The sequence below is a fragment of the Prionailurus viverrinus genome, chromosome F2 (genome assembly GCF_022837055.1).
Source record: "Prionailurus viverrinus isolate Anna chromosome F2, UM_Priviv_1.0, whole genome shotgun sequence".
Taxonomy (NCBI): domain Eukaryota; kingdom Metazoa; phylum Chordata; class Mammalia; order Carnivora; family Felidae; genus Prionailurus; species Prionailurus viverrinus.
Window position 1 is genome coordinate 38,580,119 of NC_062578.1, and position 23,559 is coordinate 38,603,677.

General features: G+C 37.7%; 1 protein-coding gene across 3 annotated transcripts in view; it reads left to right on the forward strand.

Annotated features, from left to right (window-relative positions):
* Window positions 1-23,559, forward strand: part of LRRC69 (leucine rich repeat containing 69) — an 81,758-nt gene that overhangs the window by 22,503 nt on the left and 35,696 nt on the right. The window contains exons 4-5 of one of the 3 annotated variants that reach the window (XM_047841995.1): window positions 4,288-4,483; window positions 7,220-7,291. The exons of 1 other annotated variant lie outside the window; for it this stretch is intronic. In XM_047841995.1, the coding sequence (XP_047697951.1) occupies window positions 4,288-4,483; window positions 7,220-7,291 (268 nt within the window). The remainder of the gene's footprint in view (window positions 1-4,287; window positions 4,484-7,219; window positions 7,292-23,559) is intronic. One more of the 3 variants, XM_047841996.1, reaches the window with a different exon arrangement.

The window sequence follows — 23,559 nt, forward strand, 5'->3', positions numbered from 1 at the left end:
TTCAGATTAGTGCTTTCTGTGGCCTTTTAAGGAAATATTTGCCTATCCCAAAGTTATCAAGATATTATCCTATACTTTCTTCTACAAGCTTTATAGTTTTAGTTTTTATATTTAGGTCTATGATTCACGTCAAATTAATGTTTGTGCATAGTGTGGGGTAATAGTCCAAGTTTCTTTTTTTCCCACATTATCCTATATTTTCTTCTACAAGCTTTATAGTTTTAGTTTTTATATTTAGGTCTATGACTCATCTCAAATTAATGTCTGGTGTGCTGTGGGGCAATAGTCAAAGTTGATTTTTTTCCCCATATGTTTATCCAGTTCTAGCACCATTTGTTGAAAGACTGCCTTTTGAGGGGAGTAGGGCACTGGAGAAGCCCACAAGCAGGGGAGGGGTACAGGGAGAGAGTGGGAGAGAATCTTAAGCAGGCTCTACACCCAGCATGGAGCTGGTCTTGGGGCTGGATGTCACAAGCCGAGATCATGTTATAAACTGAGAGAAATCTCAGTTATAAACTCAAAGAAACATTACTAAGAGTCAGTTACAGCTGACATATATTATGAAATAAAATAAGAGAACCAGGAGACAGACACACAGAGTCATTTTTTTCTTAAAACTTTTTTATTTTTTTGGTTATTTATTTATTTTGAGAAAGAGAGAGAGCATGAGTGGGGGAGGTGCAGAGAGAGAGAGAGGGGGAGAGAGAATCCCAAGTAGGATCCACACTATCAGTGCAGAGCCCAAAGTGGGGCTCAATCTCACAACCCTGGGATTATGACCTGACCGAAATCAAGAGTTGGGTGCTTAACTGACTAAGCCACCTAGGCTCCCCTTGACTTTGTCTTTTTTATAATAGTTTTGGCCACACTAGTTACTTTGAATATCTGTATAAATTTTAAAATTGATTTTTCAATTTTTACACAAAGAAACTTAAGATTTTTATTTGGGCTGAGTTGAACTGTAGATAAATTTGGGGAGAATTGGCATCTTAGCAATATCGTTTCTTTTTATATATGAATAAGACATATCTCTACTTTTATTTAGAGCTCTCTTAAATTTTCTGTCATGATTTACAGTTAGTTGTTGGTGTAGAAGTCTCTCATATCCTTTGTTAAATGTATTCCTAACTACTTTATAGGTGTTTTTATGTTACTGTAAATGGAGTTTTCAGACCTATTATTTTCCAATTGTTTGTGGCTACAGTATAGAAATCCAATAGATTTTTCAATAGTCACTTTGTAGTCTATGACCCTGCTTTTGGTTCTAGTAGGTTTGTTTGTATTTCCTCTCTTGAACATTAAAAAAAAAAATAAATGTTTATTTATATTTGAGAAAGATAGTGTACAAGCAGGGGAGGGGCAGGGAGAGAGACGGAGACAGAATATGAAGCAGGCTCCAAGCTCTGAGCTGTCAGCACAGAGCCTGATGCGGGGCTCGAACCCACGAACCGGGAGATCTGACCTGAGCCAAAGTTGGATGCTTAACTGTCTGAGCCACCCAGGCGCCCCATATTTTCCTTATTTCTAAATTAAGGGTAATAATTCCAACCTTAGGGTTGTACTGATGATTAAATTTAATGCATAGGTGCATAGTTGGTGCTCAACATTACTAATGTCTTTCTCCTTTATTCAAAATATTAGTATTTTCTCAGCTTATTGTGCCCACCATTGCCCCGATTTTACAAGTTCTGTTATTCAAAGCCAAATTCAAAATGTTTGTTCTTCCAAAATGCTTGTGATAGACATCATGTACCATATCTGCAATTAGAAACTCAAATTTCCTTAATCTCTTTCCCCAGGTCTGATGGCATTTCCTATCTTCATATTATGGCTCCATCTAATATCTCCTTCTAGACCCTGACATACATAAGGGCAGAATGTGTGGCTGATTCATCTTTGCATCTTTCATAGCAGCTAAGAGTGCTTATATCTGTTTGGTGCAAGACATTTAATCTGTACCTGTATCTCTATCTCTGCCTCTATCCATTTATGTCTACGTATGTATGTGTATGTGTATTTGTGCATATGTATGTCTTCCTTTGTCCTCTGGCTTCCTCTTCAGTATAGCCAATGTATAATACAAAGAGTGAAAATGGAGTTTCTTCTTTTTTAAATCTACGTTTTGATTTTTTTTCCCTTAAATCATTTATTATTTTTTTTTGATTTTGATTTTTGATTTTTTATTATTTATTTATTTATTCATTTTTTATGAAATTTATTGACAAATTGGTTTCCATACAACACCCAGTGCTCATCCCAAAAGGTGCCCTCCTCAATACCCATCACCCACCCTCTCCTCCCTCCCACCCCCCATCAACCCTCAGTTTGTTCTCAGTTTTTAACAGTCTCTTATGCTTTGGCTCTCTCCCATTCTAACCTCTTTTTTTTTTTTTTTCCTTCCCCTCCCCCATGGGTTCCTGTTAAGTTTCTCAGGATCCACATAAGAGTGAAACCATATGGTATCTGTCTTTCTCTGTATGGCTTATTTCACTTAGCATCACACTCTCCAGTTCCATCCACGTTGCTACAAAAGGCCATATTTCATTTTTTCTCATTGCCACGTAATATTCCATTGTGTATATAAACCACAATTTCTTTATCCATTCATCAGTTGATGGACATTTAGGCTCTTTCCATAATTTGGCTATTGTTGAGAGTGCTGCTATGAACATTGGGGTACAAGTGGCCCTATGCATCAGTACTCCTGTATCCCTTGGATAAATTCCTAGCAGTGCTATTGCTGGGTCATAGGGTAGGTCTATTTTTAATTTTCTGAGGAACCTCCACACTGCTTTCCAGAGCGGCTGCACCAATTTGCATTCCCACCAACAGTGCAAGAGGGTTCCCGTTTCTCCACATCCTCTCCAGCATCTATAGTCTCCTGATTTGTTCATTTTGGCCACTCGGACTGGCGTGAGGTGATACCTGAGTGTGGTTTTGATTTGTATTTCCCTGATAAGGAGCGACGTTGAACATCTTTTCATGTGCCTGTTGGCCATCCGGATGTCTTCTTTAGAGAAGTGTCTATTCATGTTTTCTGCCCATTTCTTCACTGGGTTATTTGTTTTTCGGGTGTGGAGTTTGGTGAGCTCTTTATAGATTTTGGAGACTAGCCCTTTGTCCGATATGTCATTTGCGAATATCTTTTCCCATTCCGTTGGTTGCCTTTTAGTTTTGTTGGTTGTTTCCTTTGCTGTGCAGAAGCTTTTTATCTTCATAAGGTCCCAGTAATTCACTTTTGCTTTTAATTCCCTTGCCTTTGGGGATGTGTCGAGTAAGAGATTGCTACGGCTGAGGTCAGAGAGGTCTTTTCCTGCTTTCTCCTCTAAGGTTTTGATGGTTTCCTGTCTCACATTTAGGTCCTTTATCCATTTTGAGTTTATTTTTGTGAATGGTGTGAGAAAGTGGTCTAGTTTCAACCTTCTGCATGTTGCTGTCCAGTTCTCCCAGCACCATTTGTTAAAGAGGCTGTCTTTTTTATTTTTTTATTTTTTAATTTTTTTTTTTCAACGTTTATTTATTTTTGGGACAGAGAGAGACAGAGCATGAATGGGGGAGGGGCAGAGAGAGAGGGAGACACAGAATCAGAAACAGGCTCCAGGCTCTGAGCCATCAGCCCAGAGCCTGACGCGGAGCTCGAACTCACGGACCGCGAGATCGTGACCTGGCTGAAGTCGGACGCTTAACCGACTGCGCCACCCAGGCGCCCCGAGGCTGTCTTTTTTCCATTGGATGTTCTTTCCTGCTTTGTCAAAGATGAGTTGGCCATACGTTTGTGGGTCTAGTTCTGGGGTTTCTATTCTATTCCATTGGTCTATGTGTCTGTTTTTGTGCCATACGTTTTGATTTTATAAAACACTTTTAACATAAGGGATGCCTGGGTGGCTCTGTGAGTTAAGTGTCAGACTTCAGCTCAGGTCATGATGTCACCGTTCATGAGTTTGAGCCCTGCATCAGTCTCTCTGCTGTCAGTGCAGAGCCTGCCTGCTTCAGATCCTGTGTCCTCTCCCCGCGCACTCCCCCCCCGCTTCTCCCCTGCTTGTGCTCTCTCAAAAATAAACATAAAAAAATACTTTTAACATAAGTTATCCAATTAAAAATAGCTTTAAAAGTTAAATTATAGAAAAGATTTTTTATGCTCAACGTATTTGTAATAGTTGTGAACCGGTGACTAAAGTAAGGCTCAGGTGAGCTACAAAAGAATGAATTGACACATGACTTCTGATAAGTGGTATGCCCAATGGACTTTCTTATTTTCATGAATATCATTCATATCCTTTTTTTTAGATTAAAAAACCTTAAATATTTGAGTATAAATCATAACCAGCTAGCCAACATTCCTAAAGAACTTTGTTTTCTTAAGAATCTTTTTGAACTTCACCTTAACTGCAATCAGCTCATTTGCATACCTGAAGAGATTAAGTTCTTGAAGAAACTCCAGAAGCTTCTTCTGGTCAGGAACAATATTGAAGTTCTGCCAAAGGTAAGCAAAACGTGGAACCAAATTTTCATGGGTAAGAACTCATTGCCACATGATGGGGAGTGGCTATGGAATAGATTTGGACATCTCAATACAAGCCATCATTTGCTTTCCCTCCAATTAGACAGAGTTAGTTCCCAAAGACCTATGACATAGGAGGGTAATAACTTGGATTATTCCACATAGTAGGGGTGCCAAATTTAATAAATAGGGACGCAGGATGCTCACTTAAATTTGAATTTCAGATAAGGAACGAATAATTTTTTAGTATAAATATGTTCCAAATATTGCATGGGACGTACTTATAGTAAACAAAATTGTTCTCTGAAATTTCTATTTAAGTGAACCTCTTGTGATTTATCTGGCAACCCTGTGTATGGCATAATATGTAAGTACACTTTAGGTTTGGAATATGTGCTATCTGTCTTCCATTTTTCCTACACAGCTACTCTTCATCCTCTTCCAAACTGTTCTGTGCCTGGGAGACTGACCTCATGGGCATCAGTAAGCTTCTTTGTCCTCTGACTTCCTCTTGGATGTGGCCAATGATAGCCACTCGTAGGATGTGAAAGGGAGGAGGAGAGTGTGTACCAGATGGTACTCCCCTGGTACCCTCCCTGATAGGATGTTGTAAGTTGCTTGCACACTTTTCTGGAAGACCGTAGTTAGTAAGTATAAGGTGATCCTCATATGGACCATTACTACCTCCCTTGGCTCTTCAGGCCTGTGGCAGTAAAGAACTCCCTGCTGTTTGGGGGAACTTTGTCAGAACCTTGCCAAACTTTTATATGTGGTGGTTTTATTAAACTCTCCTCAAATTTCCCATTTTGAGAGTACTGTTTCTTGCTAGGAACCTGTCAATGGGTTTACTTTCCTTCCTTATGCAAATTAAAATTAATTTGATAGGAGGGAATTCATGTCATACAGTAAATTGAGGAATACAAAAGGTAGATCCATTCCTACTGTTTCATTTTTCTCTCAAGAGGATAATATTCCCTTTAAAAATTCTGTGCACACTATAACGTGATAAATATAGCAAGGTGTATGGGGCACCTGGGTGGCTTAGTCGGTTAAGTGTCCAACTTCAGCTCAGGTCATGGTCTCACAGTTTGTGAGTTCGAGCCCTGCATTGGGCTCTGTGCTGATATCGTGGAGCCTGGAGCCTGCTTCGGATTCCATGTCTCCCTCTCTCTCTGCCGCTCACCTGCCCATACTTTGTGTCTCTCTCTCTCTCTCTCTCTCAAATGTAAACATTAAAAAATTTTAAAAAAATATAGCAAGGTGTAGGCTTTAAATAGGTGTATTTCAAAAATGTTATTCTTGGGGTGCCTGGGTGGCTCAGTTGGTTAAGTGTGCAACTCTTGGTTTCAGCTCCGGTCATGATCTTGTGGTTTCATGAGTTCAAGCCCCTCATTGGGTTCTGTGCTGAGAGCACAGGGCCTGCTTGAGATTCTCTCCCTCTCTCTCTGTCCTTCCTCGACTCATGCTGTCTCTATCTCAAAATGAATAAATAAACTTAAAAAAATTAATTTTTTTCTTAAGTTTCTTAAAAATCCTAATTTCTGTAAATAAGAATATTTCCTGAAATTACAAAGTAAATCTGTTAGAAGTGTAACTCCTTTATTTGAGGGAAAAATAATAACAGTAGTAACAGGATCATGGTCATGAAGTATTATATTATTAGTGTTCATAACTCTGGTATGTTGCTCTTCTTATTTACCCACTCAAAATAAGGAACCAAACCCAAAATAAGGAACAGAGAGGTTAGACGACTTAAACACACTTTACAAAGGTCAGAGAAAGGGCTCAAACCCATGTCTGTCTGACTTAAAAGTCTGGACTTCCCATCAAGACTCTACTACAATTATTTTTTTAATCCCGAGGAGTTTGGACTCTAAAAATTTAAATCCTAGTAAGTCCTGTCCTAAGGTATTATGTAAAGAATGCCTATGATTATTTATGTCTTTGTACATTTAATCTGATTCAGTCTATCATTGTGCTTTTTGGTCTGCATTATACATAAGGTATTCTAGAAAATACTAGTTTGTTTTGGTAATGAGCAAATTATGAATCATTTTCTGGTACATTATAAATTATGTGTGTGTCTGCACATGTGTGTGAATGTATATGCCTATTCAGTCACATTGGACATGTAGATAGAGACACTAATAAGTTTAATTTTTTTTGTATAAGGAAAGGATTGAGTGAGCACAGAGCTAAGCAAAAGGTAGATGTGAAATAAATGCCTTTGGAATTGTTGATAGACCTTTTACATCTGTTTTTCTCTTTCTCTAAGGTTCTATTTTAGTTTTAGTATGTTTACTGAGTTCTCTCACTATAAGGCCTTTCAGTAAGCACTTACTGATTAGTAACTTATTTAATCCATTCAATAACCATATCAAAGTAAGGGCTTCCATTACCATTTTCATTTTACAAATGGAGAAAATGAAGTACAAAGAGATTGAGAAATTTGTCTGTAGTTACATAGTGTTGGAGATCTGAGCCTACAAATAGTCTAACTCTTGGCCACCATGTTATGTTGCCCTGGAGTGGTCAGAGGTAATGGAGACCTTAGAGAATCTGGGACCCCAGGACATAGTAACTCCTCAGGGAGGATGTACTGAAGAAGCGATCAGGTAATTAGGAAAGATGGTCAGTCCTATAAAGTTTGAACTTAGAAGAAATATTTATGATTCTACATACTAGATTTTTAAAAATCTCTCTTGTTTTCTGACACAGGGAGTTTGTCGTCTTAAAAACCTAAGAATCCTAGACATAGCTGGAAATATTATTCAGACATTTCCATCAGGAGTAAGTAGAGCCTACTTCTATTATAACTAGAACATGACTTCACTTATGCTATTGAGATTAGAGAAATATGCATAGTCTTAAAACCTGTAGTAACTGGAACCTTGGATTATGTAAATGACTCAAAGATTTGCTTCGTTCTAGAATTTCAAAACCTGTTCTCTCCCATTCCTTCCTGTGTGTTCTCTGCCTAATGCAACTGTTTGAACTAAGTGAACTCTGATTGCTATCATAAATATTTTAATATATTGGTTATGGTTAAGTGTTTTTTGTTATTATATACTGCTTTAGTCACCTCAGACTTTTTGAAAATATGACTTTTCAAAGGATAAATTGTTATCCTTTGTAATTTATCCAAGGTGACACTTTTGTTAGTTGTTTTTGAGCCATAAACAATGAAAAAATATTTTTTTCCCATTTATAAATGAATTTTGACTTTACCGTATTTCAGAGAACTGAGAAACAGTTGGTCTTGACAAGTTTTGAATTTTGGGAAAGAAATGGCAGTTTTTGATATCACATTTTATATCTGAGCAAGTATAATTCCACATGCAAGGTAATAATTAGAAGCCCATCAATCCAGAAGGTGTACAATAAATAGTTTTTGATCTATTAAATCCTTTTTCTGATCAAGTCCAAATTGAAATTTCAATGCTTTTTACCCTTAGAGAAATTGTTTGTACCGAAGGTGACTCAAATATGAAAAATAAGTATAAAGTCTGTTTTAGAAAAAATATAGTTATTGTTGTGTTAAAATATACATAACACAAAATTGATCATTTTAACCATTTTTAAATATTTAGTTCTATGGCACTAGATGTACTCAAAATGTTGTACAACCATCATCATCTATCTCCAGAAGTGTTTTATCATCTCCAAACCTTGTTTCCCTTAAACACTACTGCCCCGGATAGCTGCCATTTTCTGTGTCTACACATTTGACGACTCTGGCCACCTCCTTGAAGAACAATATACATCATACAAACATACCATAATTCGTCTTCTTGTGACCATATTTCACTTTTAACATGTCTTCACGGTTCATCTATGTTATAGCCTTTGTCAGAATTTCCTTCCTTTTTTAGGCCCGAATAATATTCCATTGGATGTATACATCACATTTTGTTTATTCATTCATCTGAAGCACTTGGGTTGCTTCACCTTTTGGCTTTTGAGACTAATGCTGCTATGATCATGAACATACAAATATGTTTGATTTTCTGTTTTCATTTCTTTTGGGTATATACCTAGAAGTGGGATTGCTGAATCGTATGGTAATTGCACATTTACTTCTTTTTTTTTTTTAAGTTTTTATTTAAATTCCGGTTAGTTAACAGTGTAACATTAATTCCAGGTGTACAGTATAGTGATTTAACACCTCCATACAAAACCTGGTGCTCATCATAACAGGTGCACTCCTTAGGAATTGCCAAGCTGTCTTTCAAAAATACACAGTTCCGAATGTTTAATAATAATTGGATGTTGTTAATATTGACCTGGTAAAGGCTACCAAGTTTTTAGCATCTTACAAGTCTTAGTTCAACTCTGTCTCTGCCCTGTGATGCCTTCCCTGTTTCCCAAAGCACCATTATAGTTTGTACCACTAGTAGAATAACTCTTTTCAAGTCTGTCTTGAAAAGCTACCATTAGGCTGTAAGCTAATTAAATTGCTGAGTATTTTAGTTCCTTGAAACAAATATTTTTTAATATTTTAATTTTTATAATTTTAATATTTAATATTTTAAATATTTTTAAATTAAAAAAAATCTTTTAAGCAAAAATCTTTCTGTAACTCCTCTCTCCCTTAAGAGCACAGTTATTTTTCATTTATTTGAAGAGAAAGTTGACCTGATAGAACTGAGATAAAGTTTTAATGATCATCACCAGGGGCATCACGACATTTGTCTTTGATATGAAGTTTGTAACAAAATATCGTCTATAAAACATTTGCAGACCTAACAGAAAACTTCACATTTCTGTAACACTCTTGATCAGAACCCTCCATTAGCAATCTAAACTTCCTGAACTATCATAATTGTACTTTTCAGATTAAGAAGTGGTGCTAAAAGTTGTATTTCTTTTTTTTTATTTCTTTTTATTTTTTTAAATTTTATTTTTTATTTTTTTAAATTTACATCCAAATTAGTTAGTATTAGTGCAACAGTGATTTCAGGAGTAGATTCCTTAGTTCCCCTTACCCATTTAGCTCATTCCCCCTCCCACAACCCCTCCAGTAACCCTCAGTTTGTTCTCCATATTTATGAGTCTCTTCTGTTTTGTCCCCCTCCCTGTTTTTATATTCTTTTTGCTTCACTTCCCTTATGTTCATCTGCCTTGTCTCTTATATGAGTGAAGTCATATGATTTTTGTCTTTCTCTGACTGACTAATTTCACTTAGCATAATACCCTCCAGTTCCATCCACGTAGTTGCAAATGGCAAGATTTCATTCTTTTTGATTGCTGAGTAAGACTCCATTGTCTATATATACCACATCTTCTTTATCCATTCATCCATCAATGGACATTTGGGCTCTTTCCATACTTTGGCTTTTGTTGATAGTGCTGCTATAAAAATGGGGGTGCCTGTGTCCCTTCAAAACAGCACATCTGTATCCCTTGGATAAATGCCCAGTAGTGCAATTGCTGGGTCGTAGGGTAGTTCTATTTTTAGTTTTTTGAGGAACCTCCATACTGTTTTCCAGAGTGGCTGCACCAGTTTGCATTCCCAAAAAGTTATATTTCTAAAGCAGTTCTTTGTAGTTATTAGTAATTTGCATTTTTGCAAAGCAATTTTGCATGTTATCAAATATTTGTAACAATTTGATATTGAATAGCCCATTGAAGAAGACAGATCTGGTATTATTATTCCTGTTCAGCGCTCTGGAGAATTAATTTGGCTTCAGCAATTGCCCTTAGACTTGAGAGGGCATCAGAGTACCTGGGTGATTTGTGAAAAGGCAGAGGGGCTGGGCCACACTTGTAGAGTTTCTGATTCAGTAGGTTGGGGAGCCCAAGAATTTGCATTCCTGGTAAGTTCTCAGGTGATATTGATGCAAGTCTGGGGACCACACCTGGAGCACCACTGGCCTGAAGTATAGAGCAGTGAGAGAGTTTGAACTTGCACTCCGGATTTTCAGCTGCAAGCCCAGGGCTCTTCCCATAATAGAATGCTGCCTCTGAGAAAAAAAGAAATGCTGAGGAATAAATTCTTTGTCTCAGGAGTGACAGGCAAGGCCGTCTCTGTTATGTTACACAAATAAATGAGACATTTCTTTCATCTCACTGGGAGTTTGGGTTCTGAGAGTTTCCCTGTGCCCTCCATGAAAATGATACTCAAGGAACATGCCTTGAACAATACAATTTTTGTATATTCTGGAAGACACAAGGAATGCCTGTAAAGTTGGAAGCTGAGTTTTGTATGTTACTTACTCTTCTTCAGCCACCCCGTGGATGTATTTGGAGCATGTGTGCCGTTGACGTAACTTCCTAAACAGTTATTCATCAGCCAATCTACACATCAAAGAGATTTTTAGCATGTGACTTCAAACACTAAATTTTATTTTTGGAGAAAGTTTGGTCAAACCATCATCATGTAACTTTTAATTGTTTCTGAGGTTTGTCTTTATAAAGTTTCCCATTTATATCAGGTGGTTGTATTTGGAAGTGAGGCTCAGGTCTAGCTACAATATTTACAAGGACACATATAAATATGAAACTTACGGGAAGGTGCTTTGCTGAGCATAGACATTGAACAAATATGCTTTAAAAGATGTAAACCATAGCCAATGCTACATTTTCCACAGTTGCTGATTGCTTTCAGTTTCAAATTCATCATATTAGCATTCATTTGAAGCTGTGGCCTCCATAAACAGATTCTGTGTTGGAGTTAAGAATCTTGAGTATTTGTATATCCCTAAAGTCTGTAGACATACAGTGTTTTTATAAGAAAAAAATACAAGGAGAAAGAGCTTCATGCAGTGGTGTTGTCATGAGAAAAATATGCTTGGACTATTTATGGGATGGATAATAGTTATAGCACCTATTCCATTTTATCAGTGCCCCCCCTTTTTTCCTTGAAGAATTCTTCAGTCGTCATAAATCATATTTGAGAACAGTGCTAACACTTTCCCCTTTCACAGTATGAGAAACATAGGAGGGAAAAAAAATGTAAGTAACTTTCCCAGAAACACAAATCATTTGAATGGCAAAGGGACTATTCAAATCCACTGTTCCCAAACAAAAATTAAATATGCCCAAGTTAGTAATTTATCAGTTGTGTGACCTTGAGCACATAACTCAATCACTTAGTGTTACGTTTTTTTTCCCCTATGGAAGTTGGGCATATTAATAACGCTTACAACATTGTTGGGAAAGGGGTGACACAGCACTTGGTGTTCAGCAAATATAGAATGAGTGAATGATTAAATGAGATAATACATATAAATCTTTTACTAGCGCTTGGCACGTGATAGATGGCAAATGTTATTTTCTTTTTATTTTAAAGTTGGGTCTGAGCTACATGCCACTGAATCCATCCCAGATATAGGGACATTTTTGCAAGCCTTTATTTTATTTATTTATTATTTAAAATTTTTTTTAATGTTTATTTGTTTTTGAGAGAGAGAGCAGGCACACATGCAAGTGGGGGAGGGACAGGGAGAGAGGGAGACACAGAATCTGAAGCAGGCTCCAGGCTCTGAGCTGTCAGCACAGAGCCTGACATGGGACTCAAACTCCTGAACCGTGAGATCATGACCTGAGCCGAGTCAGACGCTTAACCGACTGAGCAGCCCAGGTGCCCCTACATGCTTTTAAAGTCATGAGAGCACCTGATGATTTTAACTATTTGAGATAGCAGGGTAATGGTTGATCTGTATGTGCGGGTATACTAGGGAGATACAGGTTTATTAGCAGTTTACTGTGCTTCCTGTTCTCCATGTGTTCTTTACCTGAATAGCTGTTCCAAGTTATTTTCCTCTGTAGACCCATTTACAGTCTTCTGACCTACCTTGTTGAAGAGTAAAACATAACCAACAGATGATTTCCCTGAAGATGGTCCTTCTTTCCCTCGATCTTCACTTGTGATTCTTTTTATTTCTGTCTCATCCTTTCACCCTATCTCTTGGCTCACTTGTTTTCTGATTGGCACACCCGATTACGCTGAAAATAGGACCCCTCATCACTGAACTCCCTTTCTCTTAGACCCTTTTCTCAAATTGTTGTCTATTATCCTGAGGTCTTTTCTTTCCTCAAATACTTTCAGTTTAAAATGGTATCTCTAGAGGTGCCTGGGTGGCTCAGTCAGTTAGGCATCTCTTGATTTCAGCTCAGGTCATGATCTCCCAGTCCCCAGATCGAGTTCTTGCATCAGGCTCCACCCTGAGTGTGGAGCCTGCTTGGGTTCTCTCTCTCTCTCTCTCTCTCTCTCTCTCTCTCTCTCTCTCTGTCTCTCTCTCTCTCTCTGCCAGCTCTCTTTGTCTCTCTCAAAAACAGAAAAACAAAAAAACAAAACAAAAAAACCTTTCTCTACGTATAGCCAATGCTGATTGATTTTGATCCATGCCAGTCTAAGCATGTCTTGCTGTAGTGGTCTTGATTCCAGACACTTGCCTTACATCTAACATGGCACAGATCCTGGCTTAGTGTCATTTCGGCCTCATATTTGTCTAACCCATAAAGCCTAAATATTTCACAAATGCTTCCACTGTCTTTTGTTTTACTTTTCTGTGGTTAATTCAATATCAAGTGAAGAAAGCCATGTTATTTTTTTTAAAGATATTTTTTAATGGTTATTTTTATTTTTGAGAGACACAAAGCATGAAGGGGGAGGGACAGAGAAAGAGGAAGACACAGAATCCGAAGCAGGCTCTAGGCTCTGAATTGTCAGCACAGAGCCCAACACGGGGCTCGAACTCACAGACCATGAGATCATGACCCGAGCTAAAGTTGGACACTCAACGGACTGAGTCATCCAGGCTCCCCGAAAGCCATGTTATTGTTGAATGACTTTCATCGTTTATACGTAAGATCACCTGCCTTCAGTAGAATGATTTCTGTATATGAGCAGTTGCATACACATATGTGCACTACACATAGAGAGGCCATTTAGCTTTGGATAAAGAGAAATATTTCTGTGAAACTGACCGAACATGTGGAGAACGGTTATATAAAATTTCAATGTCCATGATCAAAAGTGTCCTTGAGTGGTCAAAAGTGCAGTGCAATCGTGAGAAAGGAGATGCTTGGGAAGATGAAATTGTGATGTTTCCTTAAATCAAAACTTCTATCCAAACTTTTGAAACTCTGTTGCAAGATGCTTAGAAAGCAGCCTAAAAGTTTAAAACTGATAATCAGGGAAATATCCATGAAGCTGTGTTCAAGGACACTTCCAAATGTCTCCACCATCTAGTGTTTTGGTTTGAGGTATTCATTTTATTCAATAGCCCATGAGAAATTTCAATCGTCTACCTCATCCTCTTTGCTTTTCTGCCTCTTGAACAGCAACATTAGAGATCTGCTTTGTTCTTGTTGCCATATCTGTAGTTTATTTTCTGTCTCTGTTGAATATTAAGGAAAGGTCTACCGTATCCTTGAAGCTCATTAAATCCTCTCTAAAATTTAACCTTAATTTGAAAATAGTGTATTTTCTTTGGTTGTTGGTGCTGCCTGCAGTGGCTCAGTTTATTAGGAGATATACATTTAAAACAACATTCAGTGACCTTTAAAAAAATGGGATATGGGCCAACGCTTGCCTAATGAAAACCCCTTGTGGCCTCTGTGGTTTTATGTAAGTGATGTAAGCTTAGCTAATAGAGAATTAGTGAGTTCCAAAACTTGACTAAATGCCTTGCCTGTCACTACTTTTACGAGAATGAGATCATGTTTTCTGCTCTTTCTTATATGGGGGAAGGCAAAAAGGAGGGTGTCGAATTATATGGGATTGCTTCTTTCACCATTCTAATTCTAAAATTTCATGAGATAGACTTTTTGAAATGAAAAGCTTAGAGAAAATTCATAAAATATTGCCCTGGAAGCAGTGAGGGTTTTGTGAAAACTCTGGTTCAAAAATTGAGGGCTCAATTAAGTTATAGGTATAACTGATATTCCCTGCTTAGCTAAAGTAAATAACCTGAGTTCTGCCTTTTTACTTCTGTACGTGCGCATATCAGAATTCAAGACGGGCTGGTCTTGGATTCCTGTAAGTGCCACAGAGTACCCTGTTCCACATGGTGGGGGTGGTTGGTGGACAAGGTTTAACTCTCATTTGTTACCCTTGGAAATTTTCTTGTTCTAGCCCTGTAGTTAAAGACACTGAGGAGACAAAAGGGATGCTGTTTATCTTCGAAATGGAGATCCCCAAATTTAAGTTACACCCACCTCATGTGTTGAAAGAAAGGGAGCATAGGGTTATTTGCTCATAGAGTCAGAGTGAGAGGTACTATTTTTTTTGCCTTGATAAAAGCTGATTTTAAATGATTTCAAAATGAGGGCCAGTACTTTTCAAGGGTAGTAGAAAATGAGAAAAATTTTAAAGAGAGACTTTGATTGACATTCAGTAATGCAGCCTATTTAAGCATTGATTTTTATTTAGATGATGACTTTTTTTCCACCCCCTATCCCCACTCCCAAATGTAAGCTCTTTGAAAGCAGGGATTGTTGTGTCTTTTCAATGATGTGTTCCCAACACCTAGAACAGTGCCTCTAATGCAAACTAGGCACCCAGTAGATACTTGCTCAATGGACAGATGGTGGATAGAAGGATGGATTGGGTGGATATGGACTTTACCTAACAAACATATCTGCTTTGTGTTGCCTGAAAAATCAAAACTCCTGTGTGAGAATGAGTAACCAAAAAGTTGCGCTAAGGCAGTAATTTTCAACCAGAGAAGATTTTGCCCTTCGGGGACTTTTGGCAATATCTGGAGGTGTTTTTGGTTGTCACCACTGAGGAATTGTGGTGGTACTGTTAGCTAGCATCTAGTAGGTAGAGGCCAGAGATCCTGCTAAACATTCTGTCAAGTACGGGGCAGTCTCCTGTAACAAAGTACTGTCTGGTCTAAAATGTTGGTGTCTTGGTTTGGAAACCCTGGTTTTAAGGATTTACTGTTTATTCCTCCATGGTTTCCGGCTCATACTCCTTAGAAAGTGTGTAGCCTTATACGGATTTTAGAGTGCATGGGAATCATTAGTGGTGCTTCTTACAATTTTGATGTCTTGGCTTCATGCCTGTGTATTCTGAATTATGGCTAATAATGCTTTTTTTGCTTTAAAGTTGGATTTTCTCATATTAATGTGGCTGTATCAGCTACATCTATTTTGATTCATGTTTGCAGAATAGATCTATTTTAATTCCTTGCTTTCAGCCTTTCTATATCCTTAGGTTTTAGATATATTTCTTATAAATAGCACATGACTCTTTATTTTAAAAAGCCCAATATGATAATCTTTGTCTTTAAATTGCAGCATTTAGTTCCTCTAAATTTAATGTAGTCGCTGATTTATTTGGGGCCGAATCAGTATCTTCCTGTATATTTGTAATGTGTTCCTTTTTCTCTCCTTCCCTTCTTATGACTGGAGATTGTTTTTTTTTTATTTAAAAGAAGTTTTTAAATATTTATTTATTCTTTGAGAGAGGGAGAGAGAGCACGAGCAGGGGGAGGGGCAGAAAGAGAGGGTGACACAGAATCTGAAGCAGGCTCCAGGCTCTAAGCTGTCAGCACAGAGCCCAATGCAGGGGTTGAAATCACCAATCATGAGATCATGACCTGAAGCTGAAGTCAGACGCTTAACTTACTGAACCACCCAGGCACCCCGATTGGAGATTTTTATGATTCCATTTTTAAAAAATTCTTCGTAAAGAGTTTGTATACAATTTTGTTATTCTTTTGATTTACTACCTTAAAAAAATCCTACTTGCTTTTTGAAAGTGTATTATTAAGAATTGTGCAGGGGCGCCTGGGTGGCTCAGTCGGTTGAGCGTCCGACTTCGGCTCAGGTCATGATCTCACAGTCCGTGAGTTCGAGCCCCGCGTCGGGCTCTGTGCTGACAGCTCAGAGCCTGGAGCCTGCTTCAGATTCTGTCTCCCTCTCTCTCTGCCCCTCCCCTACTCACACTCTCTCTCTCTCTCAAAAATAAATAAACATTTAAAAAAAAAAAAAACAACAAAAAAAAAAAACAAAAAAAAGAATTGTGCAAAAACTTTAGGATACTTTAAATCTATTTATTGACCTCCATTCTTAGATATTTTGTATGTATTATAATTTCGTATATTAAATAAAATAGTATTTTGCGGTGCCTGTGTGGCTCAGTCAGTTAAGCATCTGACTCTTGATTTTGGCTCAGGTCATGATCTCATGGTCGTGAGATTGAGTCCTGAGTCAGGCTCAGCATGGAGTATAGAGCCTGCTTGTGACTCTGTTTCCTTCTCTACCCCTCCCCCACTTGTGTCTGTGCGTATTTCTCTCTCTCTCTCTCTCTCTCTGGATAACTTTACAAATAAATACATAAATACAATTGTATTTTAAATGTAACTTTCTAGTTTAAAAGGTTTTATTATTATTTTACACGGATAGTATTCATTTAGATTTATTTGCAGGTTTCAAATTTTTGTTGTTGTTCATTTCCCCACGTATCTTGCATCTTCCTTTGGGATTCTATATTTGCTTCCAGCTTCAAATCACAGTTTTTAGTCTTCTTTGAGAATGAGTATACTTGTTCAGTTTCCCAGTTTTTGATAGTTTGAGTTAAAACTATCATTCTTTTAACTTTATTTTTGACGAATAACTTTTACTGGGTATAGAATTTTAAGTTGACAGTATTATATTTCATTACTTTCAAAACACCAGCTTCTAGCGTCTATTGTTGCTGCTTAGAGTTCTGGGAAAACTGTAGCTGTTGTTCCCCCTCAGGCAATCTGTTTTTCTCTTCCTGGCAGCTTTAAACATTGTCTCATTGTCTTTCATATTCTGTATTTCCAATATGATGTGTCTAGGTGTGAACTTCATTTAATTTGTCCGACCTGGAATTTATTTGGCTTCCTAAGTATGTAAATTACTATCTTTCATTGTTTTTTGAAAAATTCTTAGTTATTGTCTTTTTCAATACTGCTTCTGTCTCCCCCTTCTTCTTTGGTAACTCTAATTTCCTATATGTCACAACCTCTCACTTTATGTTTTTTTTTTTTTGTCTTACCCTGTTTTCTCTCCTTTTGTCTCTCTGTGCTTCATTCTAGATATTTCTTCCTATTGTATTTTGTATTTTACAATGTGATAATTTACTCTTCAGTTGTGTCTAATTTACTTTTAAACCCATCCATTAGGTTATTTCCATTTTATTCAGTGGCACAATTTTTGGTTCGTTCTTTTTCAAATCTACCATGTTTTTTTTTTTTAAAGTTTATTTATTTTTGAGACAGAGACAGCGCATGAATGGGGGAGGGTCAGAGAGAGAGGGAGACACAGAATTCGAAACAGGCTCCAGGCTCTGAGCTGTCAGCACAGAGCCCGACACGGGGCTCGAAGTCACGGACCGCGAGATCATGACCTGAGCTGAAGTTGGATGCTCAGCCGACTGAGCCACCCAGGCGCCCCGTCAAATCTACCATGTTATTTTCCATATTTTTCAGTTGTCTACTAAAAAATTTAAGTTTAGCTTTTATTTCCTGGAACGTGTTAAGTATGGTTGTTTTAATGTCTGAGTATGGTAAACTCAGTATTGGGAAGTACTTTTGGGTTGACTTCTGTTGTTTGTGTAGTTTATCTGTATCACTCAGAGTTCTCCAGAGAGATGCTATTCAACCCAATGTACCATCTTTTCTTCTTATGTGATATATAGATATGGATCAATATTCTCTCTCTAAGTGTACACACACACACACACACACACATATTTAATATTGCATTAGTTTCAGGTATATAGCATAGTGATATGACAACTGTATATACAATGCTTGGTTATATTTGATTATATCCAGGACATTGTATTTGAAAAATTATTTTTGAAATAGCTTGAGGTCCAGATGATGTAACTTCCTGGAGAAGTTTTGTTTTCTTTTTTCTTTTCTTTTTTTTTTTTTTTTTTGCCACTTTTACAGTAATGTAATGGCATCACTGTAATACAGTGGAAATAATAATACGGTACCACTTTAGTTTCAATGCTTAAGAGTTACCTAGAATATTCAAAGTAGGGCTGCTATCTATATGGGGTGGATATTTTTTTTATTTACCCTTATTCAAATATGAAAATTTCTTTCTGGTGTCAGGGAACAAAAGTGGTTTTAAATGTGGGACTCGTTTCTTTCAATATCTATCTGCTCCTAGATCATGTCTTGGTTTTTCTATTGGTCATATTAGTTCTTTGATACCTTGAAGATTTCTAATATATATTTATGTTTATTGAGATATTTTGTCTGAATTACCTTATTTTCTATTACTGGATTTGGAAGTTTTTGATAGATTTCATTAAGACAGTGAGAAAACTTGAGTGACTTTATTCTGAAAACCTCATTTGCCTTCTTCAGCAAGCAACACATTTCCTTTTCTTTAATGAACATTCACCTCTCCTCATTTCTAGGTAGCAGACTATGAAACAACAAAGCACTCTGTGACTCAGATCATTCTCTTGCTGATGCATAGATACTAGATCTGGTTCTCTGGTTAAGTAGTATTTATGGTCTCCTTATTTCCTGCCTTTCTGAGGAAATAGTCTTCTCTCATCTCCCCATGCCTGGCTCTTTTGTATCATTATAGGTCTCTGGGTAGATATCAACTTCTCAGGAAATCCTTCCCTGGACACCCAATCAAAGTAGCCATCTCATTGTTATGTCAATTAAAAAAAAAAAATCTTTATGGTACTTACCACTGTTATAAACATTTATTTGTTTACCTGCTTTTTGTCTGTCTTTATCTAATCTCCATTCTTTTATGCCCAAGGGAATATAAATTCCCATGACAGGAGGATACTTGTCTGTTTATTCATTGTTATACTCTTATTGCCCAAGGGAGTGCTTGGCAGGTAGTAAGCATTCAATATGAATTTGTTGAATGAATGAATGGCTGATGGCCTGATCATAGCCATCCTTTGATTTCCCTACTCCCTACTCTTCATCTGATGCCCATAAGTCACAAGCATTGGGAGGGTCTCAAGATTCTTCTCTGACTTTGAAGTCTGTCCCTACTTCCTACATCTTCCACTTTATTTACTTGGTTATATATTGCTTTCCTGCTCCATTTTCTTTAGAGGACTCTGTGTTCCTTAGTCTTACAAGACAACTCTAAGGTAAATTTCTGTTTAATAGCTGCATTACTTTTCTTTTATAGTTATACTTGCTTTTTAACTTTAGGAGATAATTAAAGTTATACAAGCTCTAGTCTTCTTTTTGCCTTGGGTGCCAAGAAGTTCAGAACAGAACTGAGAGATTGAAGTTTGTTTGTTTACTTATTTGTTTACTTTTTAAATATTTTATTTTTATGTAATCTCCATACCCATTGTGGGGCTCAAACTCACAACTCCAAGATCAAGAGTCAGATGCTGGGGTGCCTGGGTGGCGCAGTCGGTTAAGCGTCCGACTTTGGCCAGGTCATGATCTCGTGGTCCGTGAGTTCGAGCCCCGCGTTGGGCTCTGGGCTTATGGCTCAGAGCCTGGGGGCTGATGGCTCAGAGCCTGGAGCCTGTTTCCGATTCTGTGTCTCCCTCTCTCTGTGCCCCTCGCCCGTTCATGCTCTGTCTCTCTCTGTCCCAAAAATAAATAAACGTTGAAAAAAAAATTAAAAAAAAAAAAAAAGAGTCAGATGCTGTACTAACTGAGCCAGGCAGGCACCCCTGACAGATTACAATTTTAGAATGATCATCTTTTTCTATATTTTTGAGTTCTAATTATATTGCCCACATTTTATAAGTCTTCTACTATAAATCACCTAAAGTTCTTGGAAGATAATTGAGACTATATTAAAATACAAACCGAAGCAAAAATAAAAACCCGAGCCCTGGCTGAGTAGGTATCCCAGGAGACTTCCAAACCTCCCTATATTAAATTGCAGGGCATTTAACATTCTATTTATAATCAGTAGTGAGGGTAGGAGGAAAGGAGGCCACTTTTCTCATTATTCATAAGATTTTTATGTGGCGAGGATCAAATACATTTATGGAAAATTACTCATGTATAAATGTTAGCTTTCTCTTGTTTTTTTGTTTTTTGTTTTTTTTGTTTTTTGCCCCTTTAAGTTTTTTGTTTTTTGTTTTTTTGCCCATATGCAAAAAATTACACTGATGTGCAGAAGAGATATAATGGTAGATAGGTACAGTGATTAGTGACAGTAAAGACTCAATGTTCTAGAGCATAATGAAGGGGGAAAAAAAACCACCTTTATCAAGAAGACAACTACCCAGAAGTGTCAGGGAAGTAGGCCCAGAAAGTAGTTCTTTCTCTTGTTAGTACCTGGGCAGCTTTCCTTTAGGAAATTCTGGAAAGAAAATTCCATGGACTAGATTGAGTCTGAGCATAGGGGCAGAACCATCAGGGTGGACAAATGCCATCCTAGGAGGGGTGCTCTTCAGTTTGTGATATATTGTTGTATTGTTAGTAATTAAGGATTTCATCCACCCAGGTCACAGATGATTGCCAGAAATACTAATATGCTAAGGAGGATGTATAAAAGTTACTGCATAAAAACCAACAGTGATGACTAAAATTCTTTGAAAACTATATATTTGGTTTTGTATTAAGTACTTTAGAAGCACCATCTTATTTAATCTTCAGATAGCTCTATGAGCTAGGTACTATTGCTTTTCCCATTTTACATATGAGAAAACCAAGGTCTTGGGAAGAGATTAATGTACCTATAGCAGAGCTGAAATTCAAACCTAGGTCACTTCAAATTCCAAATACTCTTAATTACTGGTAGCAACTTATATAAATATACCATGCCTGATTATCATAGATGGTTCCTGTTTGTCAAGATTGTATGTTCTTTTAATTTTTGTGGAAGGCATGGCTGAGTTGAACTAGCCAGAGATAGGACTGATCTCTGAATCCTCTGCCCCTGCTGCCTAGCTCCCTATGCTCCTATAGGCTCTGGCTAACTTTACAAAATTGAAGTCAAGACCCTTGAAATAGGTTCATTTGAGATAAAGAGTGGAGATTGGAAGTTGATGCTGCAATCTCTTGCTGAAATGGGCTTTTTGTGCCTAGTAATTAGGAAGAACAATTGGTAACATCTGAAGGCTTACTCAAACGGAACCTCTAACCTTACTGCTGAGGGCAAGAAAACATAGTGAGTTTGGAGCATATTTTTAGGTACATGTCAGAGAGTTTGTTGCTGGCGTTCCTGGATTAAAGGGGGAACTTCAAAGAAACTGCAGGTGCGACTCTCTAGGAGGGTAGACTAAAGAGAAAGCAGTGCTATAAATCAAGGAAATAATTCCAGACAGAAGACACTGGGTTCGTACAAGGCTTAAGACAGCTAAGCAGTGCAGTGGATATCAGAGAACGAACTCACAGATGGGGAGACAGTAGGTGAGCATGTCGCTGTGGGGAGACCGTGAGGCTTTTGATACTGTAGTTTTTTTGTTTCAGAATACACACATTGTGCTTTTAATAATACAGATAATACTGGCTGTTGTAGTAATTGACTGAGCTAGCAAGTGTAAGTCATTAGAAACCTAGCTAGTGCTTTGTGTTACATTAGTCCTGATTCCTGTCTTTGCCTCTCACCTTCAAAGCCCAAGCACTGTTACAGTGCCATGGGGTTGCCATCATTGACGTCAAGGCCTTAGAGAAGTTATGCTAGAAGATACCCCTCACTTTTTCCCCTAGGTTATCCCTTTCATATATCTAGGTGCCCCTTGGGCAATCTGACCCAGAGACGAATGAGGGGTTGGAGGAATAATGGAAGAATGGGGTTGGAGGAAAAAAAATATAACCTATGCATACCTGAGGTGTATTGTTGGAAATCTAATTAGTGCTAGTAATTTTTTAACTGGATGGCAGGAAGAACAGTTATAGCTTATGCTCATGGATCAAAGATGCACTGCAAAGCAGGAACAAAACAAAATAAAACAAACATGTAGCTTGTGTTTAATATTACAGTGGAAGAGACCACTTTATGAAATTATTTTACAACACTCCCATGGAATTTTTATTCAGGTATTCACTGTTTTGGAGTACAAGTTCCACTGAATGTCCTCTGGGGAATAACAAGTAGAGTCAGTCCAGCACTAACTGTCCCCATAAAAGGAACAAGAGGATTTATGCGTCTTCCGAGTAAGACCAGGACTGCCAACCAGGCGCTGTCTTCCAGTAAAAGTTCTGCCCCTGCCCATTTTCATAGACAGAGAGCTGGTCATAAATTCTGCTCTTCTCTTTCTCCACCTACACCTGATGATCTTGCCTGATTTGCTTATTGAATAGTCACAATTTTTAGTTACTGTATTGCTCCACCCTTGTTGGGCTGTGATCCTTATTCAAAGATTTTGAGATTTGGAAAGTGGAGAAAGCAAGAGGAGGGCACCATGCTGAAAACTCAGAGTCCCACAGAAGCAGCAAAGTAAGGACAGCTCCTAGGGAGAGAAGGAAGGGTAGCTCATCTAAGTGCTTTCAGGATGAATAGATAAGGAAGTGGGATGGAAAGGAAATACCCTGTGGTGTGCCAGTAAGTGTTTGACAACTAGCTCTTTTTGTGACATCTACCGATTACCATGGGGTAAAAACTCCCACCATAGTCTGTTTCAGGTTACCAACATGATATCACCAGAAGCCAAGTTGAACGTTGATGCTCATAATTGCCTTTCCTGATCTTGTACCAGTCAGCAAATCAATGGCGGTCACCTTGGCACCACTGGTTTAGAATTTAAGGAGATGATATGTCTTTCTTTTGTGTCAGAGATTCATAAAACATTAGCTTTGCTATTTATAAGCTGTCTAATCTTGGGTAGAAGTCCTACAATTCCGTTAGTCACATTTCTTTACTATTAATTCATTTGTTCAGTATGTATTTGCATGTCTTTTGTAGGCTAGGAACTATTGTTCTAGGCATTCTGGATACAGAGGTGAATAAAAATAAACTCCTTACCCTCTTAAATCTTATATTCTAGAGGGGGAGACATAATATGCAAATACCTAAAATATAACTTTAGGTAGTTCATGAAGAAAGCACACAGGGCACTTTATGTCCTGGAGGGCATATTTTGTGTGTTTTGTGCACTGCTCTGTTTGCAGGCTTACAACATTGCAAGAACAAATCACAGTATAAAAGAGAGTCTGCTACTCATACGA